This window comes from Rosa chinensis, chromosome 2, assembly GCF_002994745.2.
Source record: "Rosa chinensis cultivar Old Blush chromosome 2, RchiOBHm-V2, whole genome shotgun sequence".
NCBI classification, from domain to species: Eukaryota; Viridiplantae; Streptophyta; class Magnoliopsida; order Rosales; family Rosaceae; genus Rosa; species Rosa chinensis.
In genome coordinates this window covers 49455657-49476584 of record NC_037089.1, presented here as the reverse complement: position 1 = coordinate 49476584, position 20928 = coordinate 49455657, and the positions used below count along the sequence as shown (strand labels likewise).

Sequence of the window (20928 nt, the reverse complement as noted above, 5' to 3'; positions counted from 1 at the left end):
TAGTTTCTATTTTCTAGGTACATCGGAGAAAATGACAAGAAAATGAGGTTAAAGACACATGATCGAGAAGGATGTGAGACGTTGGAGATGACAAAGGCAAGGCACAAGGATGCAGAAATGAGCTGAAATGAAGAAATAAGTTTTCCTGGTCCAACCAGGAAATCCTGGTCAGACTAGGAAACCCAGTCAAAGTAGGAATCCTAATGACATGCATAAGGAATCCCAGTTGAACTAGGAAAACAAAAGAAGATTCTAGAAGGTTCAAGAACATTTTATATGAAGAGTCCTTGTTTGACTAGGAGTCCTGATGGGGCTAGAAAACCTGAGAGCACTAGGAGACCATGTGGCTTCAAGATAGCTCAAGAAAGCTTAAGAATGTTCTAGAAAACTTGGGATATTGCGGCAAATAAAGATACCTAAGTATATTAGGGTTTCTTGGATGCAAAAAGAAGGAATTTTAAGTGAAATAAGTGTTTTTGCCATGAGATATTCAAGGGATTCTGGAAAGTGACGTTTTTGAAGTTTTCATGGAGAGTTTTAAGGGATTTACAATATTTAGGAAGGTTGAAAACATGTCCAGATACATTCCTTGAGCTCTACACTCCATCCTTGGCCAAAATTGAGGAGATAAATAAGAAAATAATCGTGTAATTAATGCAAAAATAATCTCCCTAGAATCAAGGTGCTAATTTGAAGGCTTCTTATTGGTTGGATGACATGGGAAAGATGTTGTGGAATTATCTGATTGGCTAATGTTGTGTGGATCAATCTTGAAGGTTTGGAGACCAAGTTTCCATCCTCCTATAAATAGGAGCATCATTGGGACGTTTCATTCACCACACCACTTCACACACCAATTCTTTCATTCTTTTTAACATAAAAAAAATTCTCTCCATTCTCTAGTCTTCAGAAGCTCTGCGTCTCAACCAAGGAGGAGAAGAAGTCATGCAATACATCAAGATCCTAACCGCCATCCACCCTTGTATCATCCCTAGAAGATTGCTTGCTTTCAAGGATCTTCAAGTTCTTCGTCTCAATGATTTGTCATTTATTTTTCACGGTGTATTTCATACTTTCTTTTGTTTTTCTTTGTTTGATTCATAGAGTTATGAATTCTAGTTAACATGACGTTAAGGGTAAAGTTTAAAGCCCGTTTATATGTTTTGAAATAAAATTGCAATTTCTTTATATGTTGATTTTTATGTTGCTTATGTGAGATTGCTTAATTGATTTTGGATTATAGAAAACTTTTATATGTATGTGTTCTTTGGTGGCCAACTTAGGATATATACATGTAATTGGAGATAGATTTAGGTTAACAATTCACCTAATAGTTTTGTGACCCTAAATCATAAGTAATAAAGGCTTTGAACAAAAGTCGAAATCAATTAAGGAGGATTGCAAATAGATGAACTTTTTCATACTAGGTTGTGCACTTTGGTTGACATCATTTCTTTGTTCTTCATGCGTTGAATGTGTTCTTGATTAGCTAGCTTTCTAGACTATGATTGCTTGTTCAATAGGTTTAATTTAGGTGCTTTCACTTAGATTAAATATTCAAGGAAAGTAAAATATGGGAAATCGTTTGTTTATTAATGTTTCACATGGTCAACTTTTTTCTCATGACATAGAAGATCCACTATAGGAGTTGTAATTGGATTTCATTCAAATGGATATGGTTTTGATCTTTGTTCCTTGTGTTCCACCCTTGTATATGTGTTTTTACATTTTCTTTGTTTTATTTATTTTAATTTTCGACTTTATAATCCTAAAACCCCCTTATTTGTGTTTACTTGTATATATTTCTATTCTTTGTTTTATTTTTGTAAATAATATTTTATACTTATTTTAATACTTTATTTGTTTATGCAATTACAGGTGTACCATCAATCCCCGGCTAGAACGATCCCTATTTATTCTATACTGACAACTACATTTTGTAGGGTTAAATTGCGCGCTTGCTTTTAGCTTATCAGATTGAGATGAGACAAATTGGGGATAGTCCACTATAATTCATTTTGTTCCTGTTAAAAGTTGACGTTCTTATCTCCTCCTAACTATGAGAAGACTATCTCATCAAAGCGACAATCAGCAAAACGAGCGGTAAATAGATCGCTTATCAAGGATTCTAAGTAGTGGACAATTGTTGGAGCTTCAAATCCAACATATATGCCCATTTGTCTCTGAGGACCCATCTTGGTCCTAATTTCCCTAAAATACAGGATTTGCAGAACGAGCGAGGGACTGTATAAGTAACCAACGAGAATTTTGGTTGGGCAGGGGCGCCATGATTAGCGTTGGCAGTAAAATGGGACATGATGGTGCCACTATTGGCAGCATCATGATGGACGGAGCTGGCGGTGGTCCCACGTGGTCCGGGAATCAATTTTTGATTCTTGTTTCTTGTCGCTCGAAAGAAAGGATATATGTGTGAAATCTTTTATATACGGATCATCATATCATGACTAAGATCATGACCTAACGTGTCGTGTTAAAGTTAATATGTGTCTGAATCTAAGAGATATCCTCTTATAACATTATTGGATTCAATGACTCAAATAGTGGTGACATAAAGTCTACTAGAGAGACACATAAATTTCTCTAAAATGCGCTTTTGTCCGCAATTATTAGAGGTGATGCAAATGAACTCAATTTCGTCCTCACTATGTGCATAAAATCCGTTGACTCGAATATTTTTAAAACTCAATAAAGTTCGATTTACCCTAAGAAGGTAGAGAGTTTTGCGACATTTATCAATGTACCATTAGGCAAGAGAAATTGGGTCATTCCACGTTCTTATTGTTTTAAATTTAAGGGAAAAATATAATTGAAGACGGGAGTCGGGACTAAACGTTTGTGCTCTAGTTGGTCAAAGACTTGAAGTACATTTATCTCAAGATCCGAGGACCCATACAAGTAAAAGTCCTTCAAAATTCCTTATCACAACCTCATCCATTTCGAGTTGTTTTCCCTCCTCCTCAGTCCTCTCCCTCCCAACCCACACAAACCAGAGACAGGCCATGGCCTTCTCCTCTTCCACTCTCTCCCCACATTGCTCCACTCAACACCCTCTCATTCTCCCCCGCACTCCTCTCTCTTCACTACCCAAAACCACCACCGCCACTTTCTTCACAACCTCATCATCATTCCGAGCTCTCCCACTCAACACCAGCACAAGAATCCAATGCGTCGACAAAGCTTCGAGTCTTGACCCCAAGACCGGCGTCGCAGTCTACAAGCCCAAGTCGTATGAAGTTCTCGTTACTGACGCTGCGAATTCACTTGCCTATGCTCTTGAAGATGGCAAGACCCGCTTGGAGATTGATTTCCCGTAAGGCTTGTATCTTGAAATTTTGCTTAACCTGAAAAAGCTTAGGAATTTGATTCAAGAATGGCCTTTTGAGCACAACCCATGATTGAATTTTCACCTTTGAGCACAACCCATGATTGAATTTCACGTTTGAGAACAACCCACGATTGAGTTTTCACTTTTGATCACAACCCATGATTGAATTTCACGTTTGAGCACAACCCACGATTGAATTTATAATTTGAAAGGCATTGCTTTTCCAATCAGTATTCTCCTCAACTTAAAAAGTCACAGGCTTTCAGGATTAGATCTTTCTAGAAAGTTAAAGAACATTGAACTTGGAAGTGGTGTAATGTTAATGTACAATCTAATGGTTTGTTAGTTTTTTTTTGCTTAGGCTTTTATGTGGAGTTCATGATTTCTTCTAATACCTCTTCTTTTTTCATGGAATTTGCTGCGTCTCCAGGCCCCTTCCTAGCAACATATCTTCCTATAAGGTACTGTCTCATGATATTATTCGTTGAGTGACACATAGCAATCTGAATACTTGTGACTTGATTTTCACAAATTCCTAAACATGTAAAGGGGTCTTCAGATGACTTCATTGATGCCAATGTTCAACTCGCCTTGACTGTTGTAAGGAAGCTGAAAGAGAGAAAGGAGATGAAAGTTTGTATTGTAAGAAGGATCTTCGTTTTCATAGATATATGTTTTATACCTTCCACTTGGAAAGTATGTAATAGTTTTCCTATATTCAGGTGTTTCCAGATAAGCCAGAAAGGCGCAGGGCTTCTGAGATGTTTAAAACAGCTATTGACTCGGTAAAAAATAACTCACAGACTATCGTCTGTTTGATTTCTTTAATCAGTTGCATCGGAGTCTCCTCAGCTTATGTATTCAGAATTGCTTTAGTGGTTGGCATAGAAGTTTGGAGTCACTGTAAAAAAAGGCTAACAAACGTAATACGCAAGTAATAATACAAAATGTCTATTTTAAGTATTGCCAAATTTTATTTGTGTTTATACTTTCCACTTTATAGAATCTATACTGACATGCTAGTGCCGCTGGTACTCTTCAGTAAGTAGAGTATGCTTTAACTTCAAACTCCTTAAATGGGTTTTCTTTTTTACTATTTGCTTTCAGATTGGTGATCTAACCATAGCTTCCCTCGATGATGTTCCTGGTGGTCCAGTCACCATGTTCTTCAGATCCATAAGGAACACACTTGATTTTGATTTCGAAGATGAAAATGAAGGTTGGTTGCAGGACTCAATCTTTTCATCTTTCTGATTGCTTGTTTTCCTCTCTGAAACTTTCATCTCAACAGAAGATTTTCTACACCAATTTGATTTATCTCTCTGTGTTCGATGCACATTTTCCATCTTTGGACAAGAGAATTAATAATCATCTCTATGTTATCTCTTACATCACAGGTCGCTGGGCATCCAATGAGCCTCCTTCTCTTTATATGTTCATTAATTGTAGCACGCGCGAACTTGCTGGAATTGAGAAGTTTGTGGTATGGTCTCTTCCTTGTTACTCCTCTCACCTATTTTGAATCCATTAACTTTTGTTCCATCCCTTCATGAGTTTTAGCTGGATGTTGGTGTACTTGTATATCTGTGGTTTTTCAACTTGAATTCGTCAATGAACTTTCTTTCTTTGTGATAAGTTTTGGATGTCAATTACAAAATTCACATTTCTGTTGTCATATTTCAGCAAAAATGAGTTTCATATCAGCTAGCTGATCTTTTTAATGCGGTACATTTATTTATTGGAATCTAAAAACTACGGTTATATTTTCTAGAAAGTCCAGAAGTAGGAAGACTTGTGAATGGATTTACATTGATATGCGCTCACATATATGGTTGAGCAACCTGGTGTCAAACTTGCTAAGCCATTTCAGTACTATTTACTTTCAATTTATAAAGCGGCCTACAAATTGAATTTGCTATCATTTTCATTCTTGGACCTGTGGACTGTGGTATTAAGGCAAAGGTTGAGTGTGTCTCACACTACTCTCACCCATGTCTTGTTTTCACATATTGACTAATTTTAGTTTAAAAAGTATGTGCTCATTAATTCACTCATGGAAATTCCAATACCTGTGACATAGGAGAGGACCAGCTGTTTGTCTGTATCTTTTGGTGTTTAATGTGTAAGCTGGTTCTGAATGTCTGAACCATTTGTTTTAGCTCTTTGGGACAGGGTTTTTGGAATCTGTGGTCTGATTCTGTGAAAGATAAGTTTTTGGGCGGGAGAAAAATGGATTGGTGCTGGGAAAATTTGCTAATGATATTCTGGGTCATTTGGATGAAGAGAAATATGATACTCACTTAGATGTGGATTGGTGCAATTTGCTGGTGTTTTTTATTTATTTATTTTTTTTTGGGGGGCTGCTTTGGAGGGGGGAATGATTTCATTTTTGGGATCTTTGTATGCATCATTTTCCTCGGAATTAGAATTAGTTCATTCCATGCTATTCTTTATAATTGTAATGCTGCAGTGGTTTAACTCTTTTGGATTTTACTGTCTCTGTGTTCGATGCTGTTTTGACATCCAGAGTCTGACATAATAGCTAGCAAATTCAATGGGCATCTTGTTCTCCTGTGTTTTACTTTTCTTTATCTTTTAATAAAATACTTCTTGCGAAAAAATCTTGGTGTGATTTATATTGATATGCTGGCTGCCTCAAACTATCCATGCTAGTTAAACTGAGAAAATTATAGCTACCGGGCATATTAACGTGTTCACGTGTCTTAACTGTCTCCCAATCACATAACCTTCCAGATTCTAACTTATCTTAAAATAGAGTATAAAAGTTTCATTGTCTTCTAATAATTTTGTAGTTGTCTGCAGCCTAAAGTTCACAATTTCACATGTTAATGATGAGAATAAATGTGTGGATAGCGTTTTCAAATCCTTCAATTTATGTGAAAGTATTGTGGCGCTTTTTGTTTACTGACCCTTGGTATTTACAGGAACAATTTGCCATGTCAACCCCAGCACTTCTATTCAATCTTGAACTCGACACATTGCGGTAATCCTTATTGCCTTCCTGACCATTCATCAAATTTCTTTTGGCAATTTGCTGAATATTCTTCTTAATTATGAGTTAGAAGCTGTTAATTATGCAGTGCTGACTTGGGCCTTGTGGGCTTTCCAACCAAGGATTTGCATTATCGATTTCTTTCACAATTTATTCCAGTGTTCTACATTCGAATAAGAGAGTACTCGAAGGTAAATTAAACTTATTTACCTTAATTGTTATTTTTCTTTCTTATTTCAAATTTTTGGTAACCATTTATTTGTTAACTCCTAAGACAGTAGCAGTAGCGCCTTATATAGTGAATTACAATGGAGCATTATTTCGCCAATACCCTGGTATGTAGTACTTTCTTAAAACCAGTCCTATATACCTGATTATTACTCATTCCTGATCTTATTGTTGATATTGATGACTAAGGTTTATAATTTATTTTGTATTACAAACTGGAGCACAGTATGTTTTACATTATACACGTATCAAGCTCTTCTTGGAGGAACAATTAGAGAATAATCAGGAGTTATTTATGCTATGCTAATTCATACAAGCCCTATTATCTGTGTGGTGTGGACTTGATGAAGAATTCATTTACATTTATGATATGGTACTCTAACCCAAGCATGCCTCAGGAAGGCTATTGCTATACAATCAGCTTGTCTGTAGTTGTTAACCATGATTTTCTTACACTTTATTCTTCTGCTTTTTGGTTTTTATTTTGTTCTGTCAAATACTCTCTTCTTCAATATGATTATCTGCTGCTTAATGATTATGTTGTGGTATTTCTCTCATCTTTTTTCAAGTTCAGGGCCTTGGCAGGTAATGCTCAAACAAGCAGATGGTTCTTTTGCTTGCGTAGCAGAGAGTGCAACACGCTTCACTCTGGGTGAAGTATACATCTATCTGAAACTCCAAGCATTGGTTCAGTTCTTGTACTTGGTAGATATGGTTGTTACGCTTTCAGGCTCATTATTTGTTTGCTTTTTAGACGAAAGAAGAACTGTTGAGGGTCTTGGGACTTAAAGAGGAAGAAGGAAGCTCGCTGGAATTTCTTCGTAGAGGCTACAAGGTTACCCTCTCCTTACCTTCAACGGTTTCTTTTCTGTTCAGAATTTCCAATTTTTTATGTCGCTAGTTTCTCTCTGTTTGAATAGCCAATCTCCCAACTTGACATACTTTTTCCTACCTTTTCTTGTTACTGGCCTCATAATATAATTCAGACCAAAGAAGAAAAACAGTTTCATAGTATAATACTTAATACAATTTAAAATACCATTCCTCAATGTTTACCCTCTCTCTCTCTCTCTCTCTCACACACACACACACACAAGATCAGTTACATTTATTAGTGATTCTGCAGACCTATCACCTATGGCTCTAGTATTTTTTGGTATAGGCTATTCATTTTCATAAGAAGACTTGAGATTTAAAGGAAAATGCACTATCGAATTCACTGCATTACTCTGTTGTAACTTGAAGTATGATGAGAAAAACGTAGTTTGTGAAATTAGGTGATGGTTCAGCTTACTCCCAATTATCCAATTAGGACCTGGTGATTTATACGAATTCTAAAAACTTAATTTGCTTAGATCTAACCTTTACACTTGTCCAGCCAAGTCAATAAATCTTTTGACGGCAGTATCTCTTCGTTATTATAAGTTGTACACTATTGACATTGTGTATCTCAGGTTTTTCTTCTTTATGTAACTCTTAGAAATTACAATTATCCTCTAAAAACTTAGAAATTCAATCCAAAAGCATATTTTGAATCAAAGAATGTCAACTCAAAAGTTCATTGCTTTACTTGTGTGTTCTGATATCGCAGTCTGCTACTTGGTGGGAAGAAGATGTTGAGTTGGAATTGTCTTCTGCTTGGCGAAATTGAGTAGCGGAAAGTGATGGATGCGGAATGCCAGTGTTCCAATGGATTGGGTGGGAGGCCAATGTACCAGTGGATTGGGTGGCAGATCAGTGCTCAAATGTAATCCAGGCATGAATACTTTGTGATTTTAATGGTGTTATGATCCTATGCTCGTCAAAATGATTGTACAAAAATGGCGAGTCCTCAGAGGTTAGAAAATAAACCGCTTTATGAAAAGGTGTCAGTTTTGTGCATAGTAAGATTCATTTTGGGTTAATTTGACTATAGAACCCATGTTTGTTGTTGTTCTTTTTAAACTATCAATGTAATTTTATTCAATTTACTTCTGGTTGAATTTGAGTTCAGCCCTGTAGAGAGGCAACTAGTTTTAAAGTGCTTTTTAGTGTGTAGAATGTATAAGAAACTTGGTCTAAATATTATTGAGCCGTCTCTAACATTCCTCCATTAAGGTTGTACATTGTAATGTGCTCTTAGATACACTATCATCTTGCTTGTGTGAAAAGCTAGCACAGCAATCTTTTTCGGGTAGAACACCTCAATATCTTTGAGAGTTATAGTAGCATGGTCGACTAACCATTTGAATCCGCTTTGGTTGTCCTTTGCAACTTGTTTCAACTCCCTAATTCCGAGCACCTGCAGGGCGGAGACTGGGCAGCAGGCAACCTATTTGCCCATCCTAGTCATCAACAGGGTAGTTATAATATGAATCACAAACGAAGGGAATATGTACTCGAGGGGTGGGAGGAAGAGTGACCCATTTTTTAGTGTATGGACAGCAGAGGTAGGAAAGATGTTGATCATACTTGGTTGCACAGAGAAAACCATGTTATGATACGCCCCTACCACAATTGGTGGTACAATGTAACCTAGTCAGAGATGATTTCGCAGATCAGTCTCTTGCACTTTTTCCTCGTTATTTTATTTCTTTGGCTTGGTGATAACATGGACGAAACCAAGTATGAGTGGCGCGAAGAATTCAGTAAATGGTGAACTTTCCACACACACACACAATAGATGCTAACTTTGAAGTTTACTCCTTGCTGCCATAGTATATTAGCCATATAATGTGAAACTGCTCCGGAAACATGCTATGGCATCGTTTGCGTGAGTGCCTAAGTTGTATATATTATATACATCGGAGCTGGCAAAAGTTTTCCCAGCTCTTGGATTAAAGACTTGGATTATTTATCATCATAAGCCGAGAAGTCAGGTTCAGAGGGCTTCTGCAGCAGTAGCCCCCTGGTGCTTTCACTGCGAAGCCTATGACCACGAAGAGCATTTGCTGCAAAGCGGGATGCAAAGACTGCGGCACCAAGCGCATATTTACCAGAACCGCTTTTAAAATCACCGCCGCCACCACCACCATCATCATCTCCATCACTGTATCCAAATTCCTCCTCTCTTTGTTTTTCTGCCGCCACTTTTCTCCTGTAGTGGCGCCAAGCAGCTTGGATAAAGCAGGCCGCCCAAGTCCTCCATTGCTGTGAGTAAAACCGGAAGGTGTACTGAACCTGTCTGCTATGAAGGTGCCTAAACTGACTGGCAACAAATTTCAACTCCTCTGCTTCCAAAGCAAATGCCTCAACCTCAGTTAAAGCCTTCACTGTTCGAGTAGATGATGGTAAGTTAGAGCCTGCTTTCGGGTCCAGTGCCCATGTTAGGAGCTCTTCTCCACAAAAGTCACCTTCCTGGAGCAAACCACTGTTGTAAAATCCACTCCTACCACCATCTGTGGTTACACTTTCTAGGCGACCACGTATGATGAATAACATCTCAACAACAGGGTCCCCTTCCCGGACTATAAATGTACTCTCTGTGCATAAACTTGGTTTCAGACGCTCACAGATCGCATCAAGCAACCGCTCATCCATATTGGCGAAAAGAGGCACCTGCAAACACAACCATGTGAAGATCATACCTGGAAATTTGCAGACACAGATGAACAAATAAAAATATAGATCAGCTCAAAATCTCCACGACCGTGTGGCCGCGTATATGCTTCTTATGATTTAACTTGGCCATTGAAGGAAGATCCAACAAATATGTGCATTCCACATAACATTCGCAAGCATATATATACAAATACAGCTTATGAACTTTATGGCACAATGTAAGGGGAACATATCCAGTTATAAATCCAATAACATGACTGACACTAGTGAACGGAAAGATTAAACCATGTACTTACCCTTCTGACCAAATTCAAGCAAAGATGCCGTTTAATGTCCCTCCTGAGATCTTTTGGGAGAGTCTGGACAATGCTCTCCTCATCTACACCTCGAGTCTCCAACCATTTATATTGATCGTAGCGCCGAACCCTTTCTCTAAGATCCTGTGGAAGCCAGCGATGGTGCATCCACTGCTCAGAGTCACGCCTTTTAATCCTCATCTCCTCAAGACGAATTGTGAGAGACTGAAGATAGGTCTGTACAATGTTCATTAACCTCCAAAAGTCAGCAATATGGCTTAAAGTTACAACCACACAAGAGTAGAAAGTAGAAATAAGTTTGTAGCATTATTGTTCTGTTCAATAAAAGTAATTTCTGGAAGTATAATTGGTACGGCATTTGGATCAACTCAATAGTGTGCCCATATGAAGGTATCCTCAATTTTCATCCAGATTATGAACCCTCCACCAGAGCCAAGGACATAAATGAAGCATCCACTAGAGTGATTTACAGCTCACCTGTATATTTCCAATCAGAAGGGCAAACAGGATGAGGCCAAAAATGCCTATCCATATGGAAAATATATTCTCCAGATAATAGGTAGAGGTCTCAAGCCCCTGGCCAAGCGTACTGTAGAAAGTGAAAAACCAGTAATAAGTACTTGAGAGCCCAAATCAGAAAACTAGCAATTTTCACTGAACTTTGAATGTAAACGTGCCATATATCTTAAAAGTTGATCATTTACTGCATATTAATAGAATTGAATGTTATCAAAAAATACACATGCCGTACGTATTAAGAAAGTCCCCCCAAGTGCCGTGGGATGTAGAATAGCATACAGGAGTAAATAGTGTAGATACCAGTAAAGTAGATAGATTTAAACAGGGCGAAAACTCTGCTATAAAGTAGCTAGATTTCAACGAACATATATGTTTCTCCAACAAACATTAACTACTCTGAAAGAATTCATCATTCCATCTTGCAATTAATAGCACCTTGCTGTCTAAAATTATCAATTAGATATTGATTTCCAAATTACAATTTTTTGAGGTAATGACACTAATTTTATGACTTATTGCGTTCAAGTACTGAATCTGGTTCCGTGTTTAATAATAAATTTGGAAAGGGGTATACTTAAGAATCTCGTTTAAAGACATCAATATTCTGATCTTGGCGCTAACTAGCACTCATCAACATACGTACCAGAGATTCATTACTAAAAACAGAAACAGACCATATAAAATTTAGTATGCAGAGTAATAAATCATGACACCTTAATCAGGTAAAGATAAACGTCTGGATAGTTGTGTGCAGCACAAGAAAGGTTGCCAATAGATCTATTATTAAAAAACAATTATTTTTAAAATTGATAACATACCTTAAACTTTTTAATCCAAACCACAAGCAGTATAAAAACTTTTCGAAAAAGACAGTCGATGAAATAACTCCTGAAGATACAGCGTTTTTGAAGATTCCAAAGTTAAAGCCGTCGGGGTCATCATCTGAACCGCTGCAGCTCTTTTTTAGAACATCCCCTTTGATTTTGCCCCACTCATTGTATCCCTTCATTCCCTCACTGCCACAGTACAAAAATTCTACTCGACATTTTCCACTCTTATGACAAGCTTCCCGCCAGCATGTGTCATATCGTTCTACAGCTAATAAGTACCAGGCAGCCCCAGTGACCTGGAAAGGTTTATCTATAAATTCAACAAACGGCTTAAGGCATCCTACAAGGAACTTTAACCATGATTTAAATGTATGGGAAGTACAGGTTCCACGCTTAATAAGAACTCAACTTAAAAAAAAAAAATATATAAGTAAAGGAGAGGGAGGGGGGCGTAAACCAACAGTGGGGATAGGGTAGTGCAGTCCTTACGTAACAAGAGTAACACTTACTTGAGCAGCAAGCATAAACCAAAGCAAATAGTATGCAGCCCCAGCCCAAGCACTTTCGGCGAAAGAACCCGCACTCTTCTTAAGGTCTGAGTTTAAAGCTAGTAAGCGGGCAAATCTAGGCAGTAACTGAACCCAGACAACATATAGCAATGCTTGTTTCGTAGACAGTACTGCTGCACCATTTCCATGCAAGTATATAAAAACCACAATCTGCAGATCAAACAAGATAAATCAAAGTCTATTTTCTATCAAAATTAGCTTATGAAATATAGCATGATACCATTAGAATTGCGCGCTGCTACAGGAAATAACTGAATCGTAATCTAGTAAAGAGTCAGCATGATCTTCATCAAAGACTTTGTTGATAAATCCTATCTCTTAGGCTTTTTTTTTTTATATATATATTTTTTTTAAGATTTAGAGGGAAATTAATATTATTCATACATGCTTGCAAACTGGTAGAAACTGAGCATGGAGTTTCTAACCTGTGGTACGGGCAGCACAGAAGCAAGATCAACAAAGAAGTAACGGTGTAGATATCGCTGTGCTATCTGTGAAGTATCTATCACAAGTTCACCTCTTCCGAACACCCGAGATGATGGTGCAATATAAGCTGTACGAAACTGTAAAGCCATGCGAAAAAGGTAGAAAACATCTATTAAAGATCTCATAGTTAAAGATGTTGTTGCTACTCTTCTATCGATAGAGAGGCATTCCTGCTCTTGATCGAATATCGGGAGATAAAAGAACAGAGGATCAATGGATATAGCAAAGATACATGCTATGACAAAAAGCCTGTTCCACAACAGGAGGGACTTGTCTTGTGGATCATATATCCTTTTATCCGAAACTTTAAGATCTTCTGGAAACACTGCACGGCTGACCCCAGTTCTTATTGATCTACCAAATGTCTTTAGTCCATCTGATCCCCTCGGAAATCCAAAATTAACGGACTTTGATTGTCTTTTTCTACGATCAGTAAAAGCCAGTCCCTCTATATTAAATCCACATTTCTTCACTTTACCAGTATCTGAACTCATTGACGTTGTAGAATCCAAATCATCTAACCTACAAGAGTCAACATATGCCAAAATTATAATAAACAATATCAATAAGAATATCCCCATTAGCCATTTTGCAGGAAGACATATAGAATTTTTGGCATCGATGGTTCGATACTACAAGTTTGTTCATTGAGAGAAGCTAAACATTTTCAAGACCAGTTGATGTACGAGCAGTAGTATAAAGTATAATGTAGATTCCATACCTCACAAATTTCTCTTTCTGACCTCCAATAAACTGCGACTTGTACATTTTGTACAATCGGTCACATAGATACCAGACTAGGATGGGAGAACCAGCAGGCAAGTCCCAAATCGCATCATCCGCTGAGTGACATAACAAAGCACAAAGTTCAATCAATACAAATTAATCCATCAAAATACAAAAATGAAAATGCTGCAAAGGCAGACATTAGCAGAAAAATTAAAAACTGTATTTTCAAGTCGCAGAACTTGTATTGCAGGGCTGATCGATGTTAATTTGTATTTTAGACAGGAAACTAAAAGAAAGTAGGAGAATTAATGCTGTTGCTTATGTATAACCTGATACAAGAACATGCTGATTACTTATATATCTCCAGAAAAGCCACAGTGTTTAGGATGTTTGAGTTAATTTGATTGCAATAGAAATTTGAAATGGATTCTCAAAGCATCCCGTTATATAAGTTTATGGTAACACATTCTTCATTCCAGAAGATGAAAGTTTGAATTGTGTTCTTCTTCTCTTCCGTTTTCCATATATGACCCAAGTAGTTGGCATTGCTATTGATTGCACCATGGGATAGATACCCCACGTTAGATTATCGCAGACATTTTTAAAATTAATCAAATACGATGATCTATATCTTAAATAAATTAAATTTCAAAGATGAAAATGAAAGATCAACTTGTTTCCCTACAACATTTGAAATAAGAACAGAGAAGACAGACGAGAAATAACACACATGCAAGGAAGAAGAGAGCTTACATTGGTAGATTCAGCTTTCATTCTGTAACAATAATGTACTAATGTTTTTGTTTGGAAGATACTGTAGGGATTAGAGTTTGAGGAGGATAAAGAAGGTGGGCGATTCCGAGAGAGGAAGGCGGGTGATAAGGAATTGATCGAAAGCTGATTTTGAGGAGAGTCAGACCATTGTAACGGTTAGCCGATTTTGTTCCTATTATGTATTTTTCCTTCTCTTTGATAAATTATTTTGGAAAAGACTAAATGTCATTTTTTTTTTTGGTTACAAGCGGAGCCAAAAAGACCCAAACAAAACAACAAAAGAAACTAAACTGGAACAAAAACCAGTCCTCCTAGCTCTAGTTACAGCAGATAGATCATCTAAGAAAGCTTGGGCAGCATGAATAGGGGGGATCATCAAAGGTGATCAGTCCAAGCTCATGATCAATGCTATTCTTAGCAAGGGCATCCGCAGTCATCTTTTTTTTATTTAGAAATGGACATTTTTTTGGCAAGATTTTAAGAAATTGGAGTTGTTAGGACAAACAAGTCCAAACTCCAAACTACAATGAATTACTCACTAGACTAAATAACAGTTCTCTCTCCACTAATTTGTTCTACAGTAAAATTTCGATAAATTAATAAGGTTGGAACCACATGAAATTATTAATTTCATTAGGGTTTTTGTCCATTTACACCATTTTTAGAGATTTTTTTCTCACTTACCCCATTAAGTTTTTTTAATTCCCTCTTTCCCAAAACACTCTAAGGAGGTCTTCCCAAATACCCCATTAAGATTTTTTTTTTTGTTTTTTATTTTTTTTTAATACCATTTTACCCTCACCCCTTTGTTACTTAGAGAAAGAGAGAGAGAAAATGGAAGAGAGAGAAACCATGGGAGATTTCACCGGAGGCCGGTCACCGGCCGCCGGAATCCGGTCAACTTTCGCCGGATTTCGGTCACCGGCTGCCGCCCACCTGAATTTGCTGAAAATCTCATCGGAAAGTTTTTTTTGCCCCCAATAGACATCTATTGCCCCCTAATAGAGGGGTAATAGAGGTCTATTGCCCCCCAATAGACGTCTATCAACCATGTATTGCCCCCAATAGACGTCTATTGCCCCCAATGGACATTTCGGTCGCCATAATGGGAACTAATATTCTTTGAATTAAGCAAATAAAACTTTGATTATAGAAAATAAACGAGTAGATTACATAAATGAAAAACGTCTATTACCCCCCAATAGACGTCTATTGCCCCCCAATAGAGGGCCAATAAATGTCTATTGCCCCTCAATAGAACTTTTGGTTGCCGAAATGTGAACTAATCTTCTTAAAATTAGACAAATAAAACTCTGATTAAAGAAAAAAATTGAGATTATATCAATTCAAATCGTCTATTGCCCTTCAATAGACATCTATTAGCCCCTAATAGATATTCAAAACTTTTTTTTCATTTCCTTTTGTCCCATTACTTAAAAAAAAAAAAAAAAAAAAAAACTGATTTGGGCACCCATGTCTTCACCGGTACCACAATGCAACGATGAGGAACTGAGAAGAACGAAGACGAGGGTGGTGGTTGCCATCGACGAAGCGACTCGAGCTTCTACGCTCTCAGCTGGCGTTACCACCTCTTTATCAACGTGTCGAGTACTGTGGAAGACGGTGACGGTGGTCCACGTCACACAGCAACCGAAGCGAGCAAGACTCTGGCGACTTCGCGAAGACCGATCCGGCATAGATTTGGAGCGGCCAGTGGAAGGTTGTGGGTAGAGAATCCAGATCATATGTGAAGAGCAGATCAGGAGACTCTTCGAGGAAGTCCGAAGATGGCCGCGGAGGTGAGATGGTGGCCATGGATTTTCCGACTTCGTCCACCGTCGACAGCGTGACCGAAGAATATCCAGAATTGGCTTAAGGTGATCTGAGAGAGAGAGAGAGAGAGAGAGAGAGAGAGAGTTTCAGATCGGAGACTCAGAGAGGGATGAGAGAGAGTGTGTGTGGCATGGTGTAGTTTCTTAATTAGATTATGGGTAAAATTGTCATTTCATTTCAAATTGAGTCAGTGGGAATAAAAATTTGTTGTTGGTGTAAGTGGGAGAGTTTTGACTAATTTTGGTGCTTTGGGTCAAGGACCCTTAGTAAAATTATTTAATTGATAAATTAATGATTATTAATTTATCGATAAAATCATAAAGTATTAATTTAGAAAGAATTTTATGTTTAATATATGTCAAAGTTAGTATGTACATGCATATAGTATACCAAGAGTTAAGTATGTACATCAAATCAAGACATACACAAAACAACGAACAACTTAATTAAGTGTTACAACATTTACTATATACTAATTCTCAATGCACTGTTCATCGGCTTATGAACAGTGACGGCTCCAGCCGAGCCGGCCATGGATGAAAAGTCGATTTTCCCCGTGCGTGCTGTTTCTTGCTTCGACACCTGGACTGTTGCTTCGTGCGTGTTGTTTCTTCCTCTGACACCTGGGGTGCTGGTCAGTGCTATCGTATCTTTGCTACTTCACTCCACAGAGAAATGTGTTATAAGCTAACTTTGTTTTCAAGAATTGACCCTATAATCTGAAGAAAGCTGTGATTGATTTGTGGCTGTGTTTTGCAGGAGGTCACACATTTGAGAGGGAGATTTGAATAAGTAGATGAAGAACTCAGTGATGTTCTTGAGCGACCCATAGGCTTTAGGCTTTGATGGCTGCTTGAAGGACGCAGATTGGGAAGTTGGTTGTGGTCCATAGTGCATTGTGCAGATGCCCCTATCGCGCAAGGTATGCTTAAAGTTGTGTTTGTGTATGAGTGCAGACCGATTGTTTCCGGAAAATATTGATTGAGTTTTGTGTGAGTTGCAGCAAGTCTTATGTGTTTATTCTATATATGTCTGTGTATAAATTTGAGCTTTTGATCATTCAGCGATTGAATTTCTCTGTTTGGTTGTGATTTGAAAGAAGTTTTCCATTTTACTAATAGATATTGTTCACTAATGCAGATTCTTTTTTTTTTTTCCCTTCATTCTTAGTTTTGTAAATTCATTCTTTGTTCTTTTTTATCTTGAGCAGTTGCTGGGTTTGTTGGTTTAACATTTATTTTACGAATTCTATCTCTTAGTGGGAATGCAATGACTGAAGCAGAATTTGGTGCAATTAAAAAAAAAAATCAATGATTATTAAACCAATGAGTCGGGTGACCAGAAAGAAAAGACTCTTATCAATGATTATACTGTTCATATCTGACTGTTCACTACTTTGCTTTTAAGGTTCTGAACGTCTGCCTACCTATCTTCAAAACAAACTCTGTTTTGATCTTTTACTGATGTTGGTATATAGAGTTTGGTAGTCTCATTCAATTTTTGAGAATATCATTTTGTGTTTTTTTTTCCTCCTTTTGTTTTTACTGTATAAATTTTGTATTCAAGTTAATTTTGGTTGTTTCATAATTAATTTCAGAATCTCATTGTTATTTTGTTTCTGTCTTGCAGATTCTATGCAAAAAAGTCTGCACGTGATTTTGTTGCGGCTGTTCCTTTGTATGTTATTCAGTGCTATCTTGATCTACTATTTTCATTCAGGTAGAAAGTCTACAGTTTATTAGATAATTGTTACACTAAATTGATTTGCATAAATGTGGTGATAATGGATTGTCTGACTGCTGCTATTGCCTTATGTAGATTTTGTGCCATTCCACCACTTCATTTTGGGTTTTGTCCCCCTTTTCTCGAGCATTCGATTCAATTCCATATTTCCTCTCAAGCTCTTCTCTATTTGGGATCCATATGCAGAGAGAGAGAGAGACCTTCAAAAAATTTCAGGTTGTACATATTGAAATATATTTAGTCTTAGGTGCATTAACATATTTGCTTTGGAAATATGCAACTAATCATTACAACCCTTACCCACAATATTCAGACCATACAGGATGTAGAAACATAGTCCACAAAGCTGTGATATACACATAATCAAATAGGATGTAGATTGATGGAGATGCCGGCTTAATGTAGGTTGAAGGGTGCTGAGATATGGTATGAGGTTAGCCAAGGATTAAAGCCGAAAGTTGTCTTCCTTTGTCCATCGAGGTCTGCATGCTACCAATTTGTTATTATTTTGCCTCTCTCTTTGCAAAAACGAAATGTTGAACTTTTATATTTGATCTCACAGATTCTAATGGATGTGGTTTTATTGAGATAACAGGTCTGCTGCTTGCTTTTTTGAGGTACTTTCTTCTTCCTCAATATTTACTAATTCCACATTTCAATTCTATTTTTATGCTCATGACTTCTTCTGCTTCTATTATCTACTCAATTTGAACATTGAAGTAACAACTGCTATATATATATATATGAATTTTGCATGGACTATGAGTTATCTGCGTAAGATTAATTTGTATGGTGTATCATTTGTACTTTTACATTGAATCCAACCGATGAAATGCGTTCAATTTTATAGGGAAAGAAACTGCTTTTGTTTCATTCTATTTTTATCTAATTATTGACTGTGAATACTCTTTTCTCCTTTCAAAATCTACAATTTTGTTCTTCAGTTCAGATTCTAGGGCTTTATGTTAAAATGAGGTTGTTATTAGAGTTTGAGTTGATAGGTTTGTGAGGCCAAGTTTACAACAATCATACAACTATTCATATCACTCTGAAAAGTTCAGTTTTTTGTGTTATGAGTTTTATTCAAATGGTCAAATTCTGGGGCTTTATGTAAAATGTAGTTGTTGAAAGTAATCTGTATGTGATAAGAAACTTATTGTCAGAGTCTGACATAATCGGTGTGTGAGGTCAGGTTTACTACAATTATACAACTACTTTGTTAAGCTTATTTGGTTATTATCTGATTTTCTATTTTTATTGACATTACTATAGTGGGATTTCAAAGAAATGGACTTCATTTTTTAAGCTTTTCATTACCTGCAGGAGAATCTGTATATAAAATAAGTTGTATGTAGGGTTAATGGGTTTATGAGGTATACTACAGAACAATATGGGGATGTCATGCACTAGAAACTCAGTTTCTGGATTTAGAACTTTTTGAACTGGCCAAGATGAGTGTAGACCTTTAATCAAGTGAAGTCAATATAGAAAAGTTTGTATTCTGTCTCATTTGCAATCTAAAAATCTTTCAGTTTTGCCGATATCAGTATTAATATAATTTCTCACTTTCACAGTGACAGGGAAGGCAGCATTGAACCAGCAACATCATCTATGGAGTACTTCAACAAGGAGAAAACCGACTAAAGTATGATGACACACTTTGTGTAGACAGAACTGGAGGGAGCAACTTTTTGGACAACCTCCATAACTGCCCATCATTAGGTTAACAACCTTTCAGCATACACCTATTTTTGGCAAGCAGATCAAGTCGTGATTGTAACTAAGCTAGCTTGCAACTAAAACAACCTATTTTTTGCAAGCTAATCCAGCAGCAACTATAACTATGTTAACTTTAAACTATGAAAACCTATTTTTTGAACACTACCACAACATCTATATTAGTGGTAATGTTATTAGGACACAATCAACATCTTCTGTTATAAATGATTTGCCATCAGAATTTACTTCTCAACTACATTCTCTATCCTTCTAAACTTTCAGATTTCGTTCCAAAACCCGCAGCAACGCGCGGGAACAAATTCTAGTTAAATTCATAGAAGATCAAATGTCTCAAGATGTTACATGCATATGCATTGAACATCATCTGTATAAATACAGACGTCATCAACTTTAGTCTTAGGTTCAAAATCATAGTAATTTTCATATTCTTCTTGCACCTATCAATGACGTCTCATTTGAAAGGGGAGAAAAAATCATAGTACGTTGTCAAGTTTTTTCATGTTCAAGAATAAGTTAAGTTGGGAATAGGAGAATAAAAACATATACTCTTCTTACCTCCACAACAAACATTGTCAATTTTTCTTTTTTTACTTTGAAAGTATATTCTCCCTCCAATGTCTCATGATTGGATGAGAGATGATACTTTTGTAGAAATTTTCAATCTCACGTGACCTTCTTAAATGAAATTTTCAATAGTTTGTTGGGTCATTAATTCCGTGACTCTGTCTAACCCTTTACGCTAGAAATCTGCAACACTTCATCTTCTTCATGTTCACTTTTCATGACCTTAAATTCCAAAGAACTTAAATCCCAAATTTCTTGTCCATTTTGTTTCAATGGAGTCTGCGTCTTCTCTATCTACAATATCTTCCATTTAGCATAAATTTTAAATGATCTTCACTAACTAAAGACAAATTTTAATTTTTCTTAAATACTCTGGGTATGTCATTTTCACGTTTGGCAATTCAAATCTAGGGAAAATTCCACAAATTGTCACTCAACTATGACTCATTCGACACTTTGGTCACTGAAGTTTCAAATATATCACTTTGGTCACTCAACTATTACACTGTCAATCACTTAAGTCACCCAAAGAGTATTTTTTATAATTTTTTTAATGAAAAAAATTAACAAAGTGACTTAAGTGATTGATAGTGTAATAGTTGAGTGACCAAAGTGATATATTTGAAACTTCAGTGATTAAAGTGTCGAATGAGTCATAGTTGAGTGACCATTTGTGAAATTTTCCCTCAAATCTAAA

The 20928-nt window shown here is 36.8% G+C and overlaps 2 protein-coding genes across 2 annotated transcripts; one reads left to right on the top strand and one right to left on the bottom strand.

Annotated features, from left to right (window-relative positions):
- The first annotated feature begins 2933 nt into the window (after positions 1-2933).
- Positions 2934-8679, top strand: LOC112190462 (protein LOW PSII ACCUMULATION 3, chloroplastic). Its single transcript, XM_024329890.2, has 12 exons — positions 2934-3331; positions 3777-3807; positions 3896-3988; positions 4069-4131; positions 4454-4565; positions 4744-4829; positions 6292-6350; positions 6448-6550; positions 6634-6694; positions 7162-7244; positions 7342-7422; positions 8179-8679. The coding sequence occupies exons 1-12, from the start codon at positions 3021-3023 to the stop codon at positions 8236-8238; spliced, it is 1143 nt and encodes a 380-aa protein (XP_024185658.1). The 5' UTR covers positions 2934-3020; the 3' UTR covers positions 8239-8679.
- Positions 8680-9272: 593 nt separating this feature from the next.
- Positions 9273-14479, bottom strand: LOC112184439 (putative cyclic nucleotide-gated ion channel 8). The gene is made up of 8 exons (XM_040515759.1): positions 14331-14479; positions 13570-13690; positions 12788-13370; positions 12303-12512; positions 11782-12089; positions 10922-11033; positions 10424-10660; positions 9273-10124 (listed from the first exon to the last, which is right to left on the bottom strand). Exons 2-8 carry the CDS (start codon positions 13614-13616, stop codon positions 9417-9419), a joined length of 2205 nt encoding a protein of 734 aa, XP_040371693.1. The 5' UTR covers positions 13617-13690; positions 14331-14479; the 3' UTR covers positions 9273-9416.
- Positions 14480-20928: the final 6449 nt, after the last annotated feature.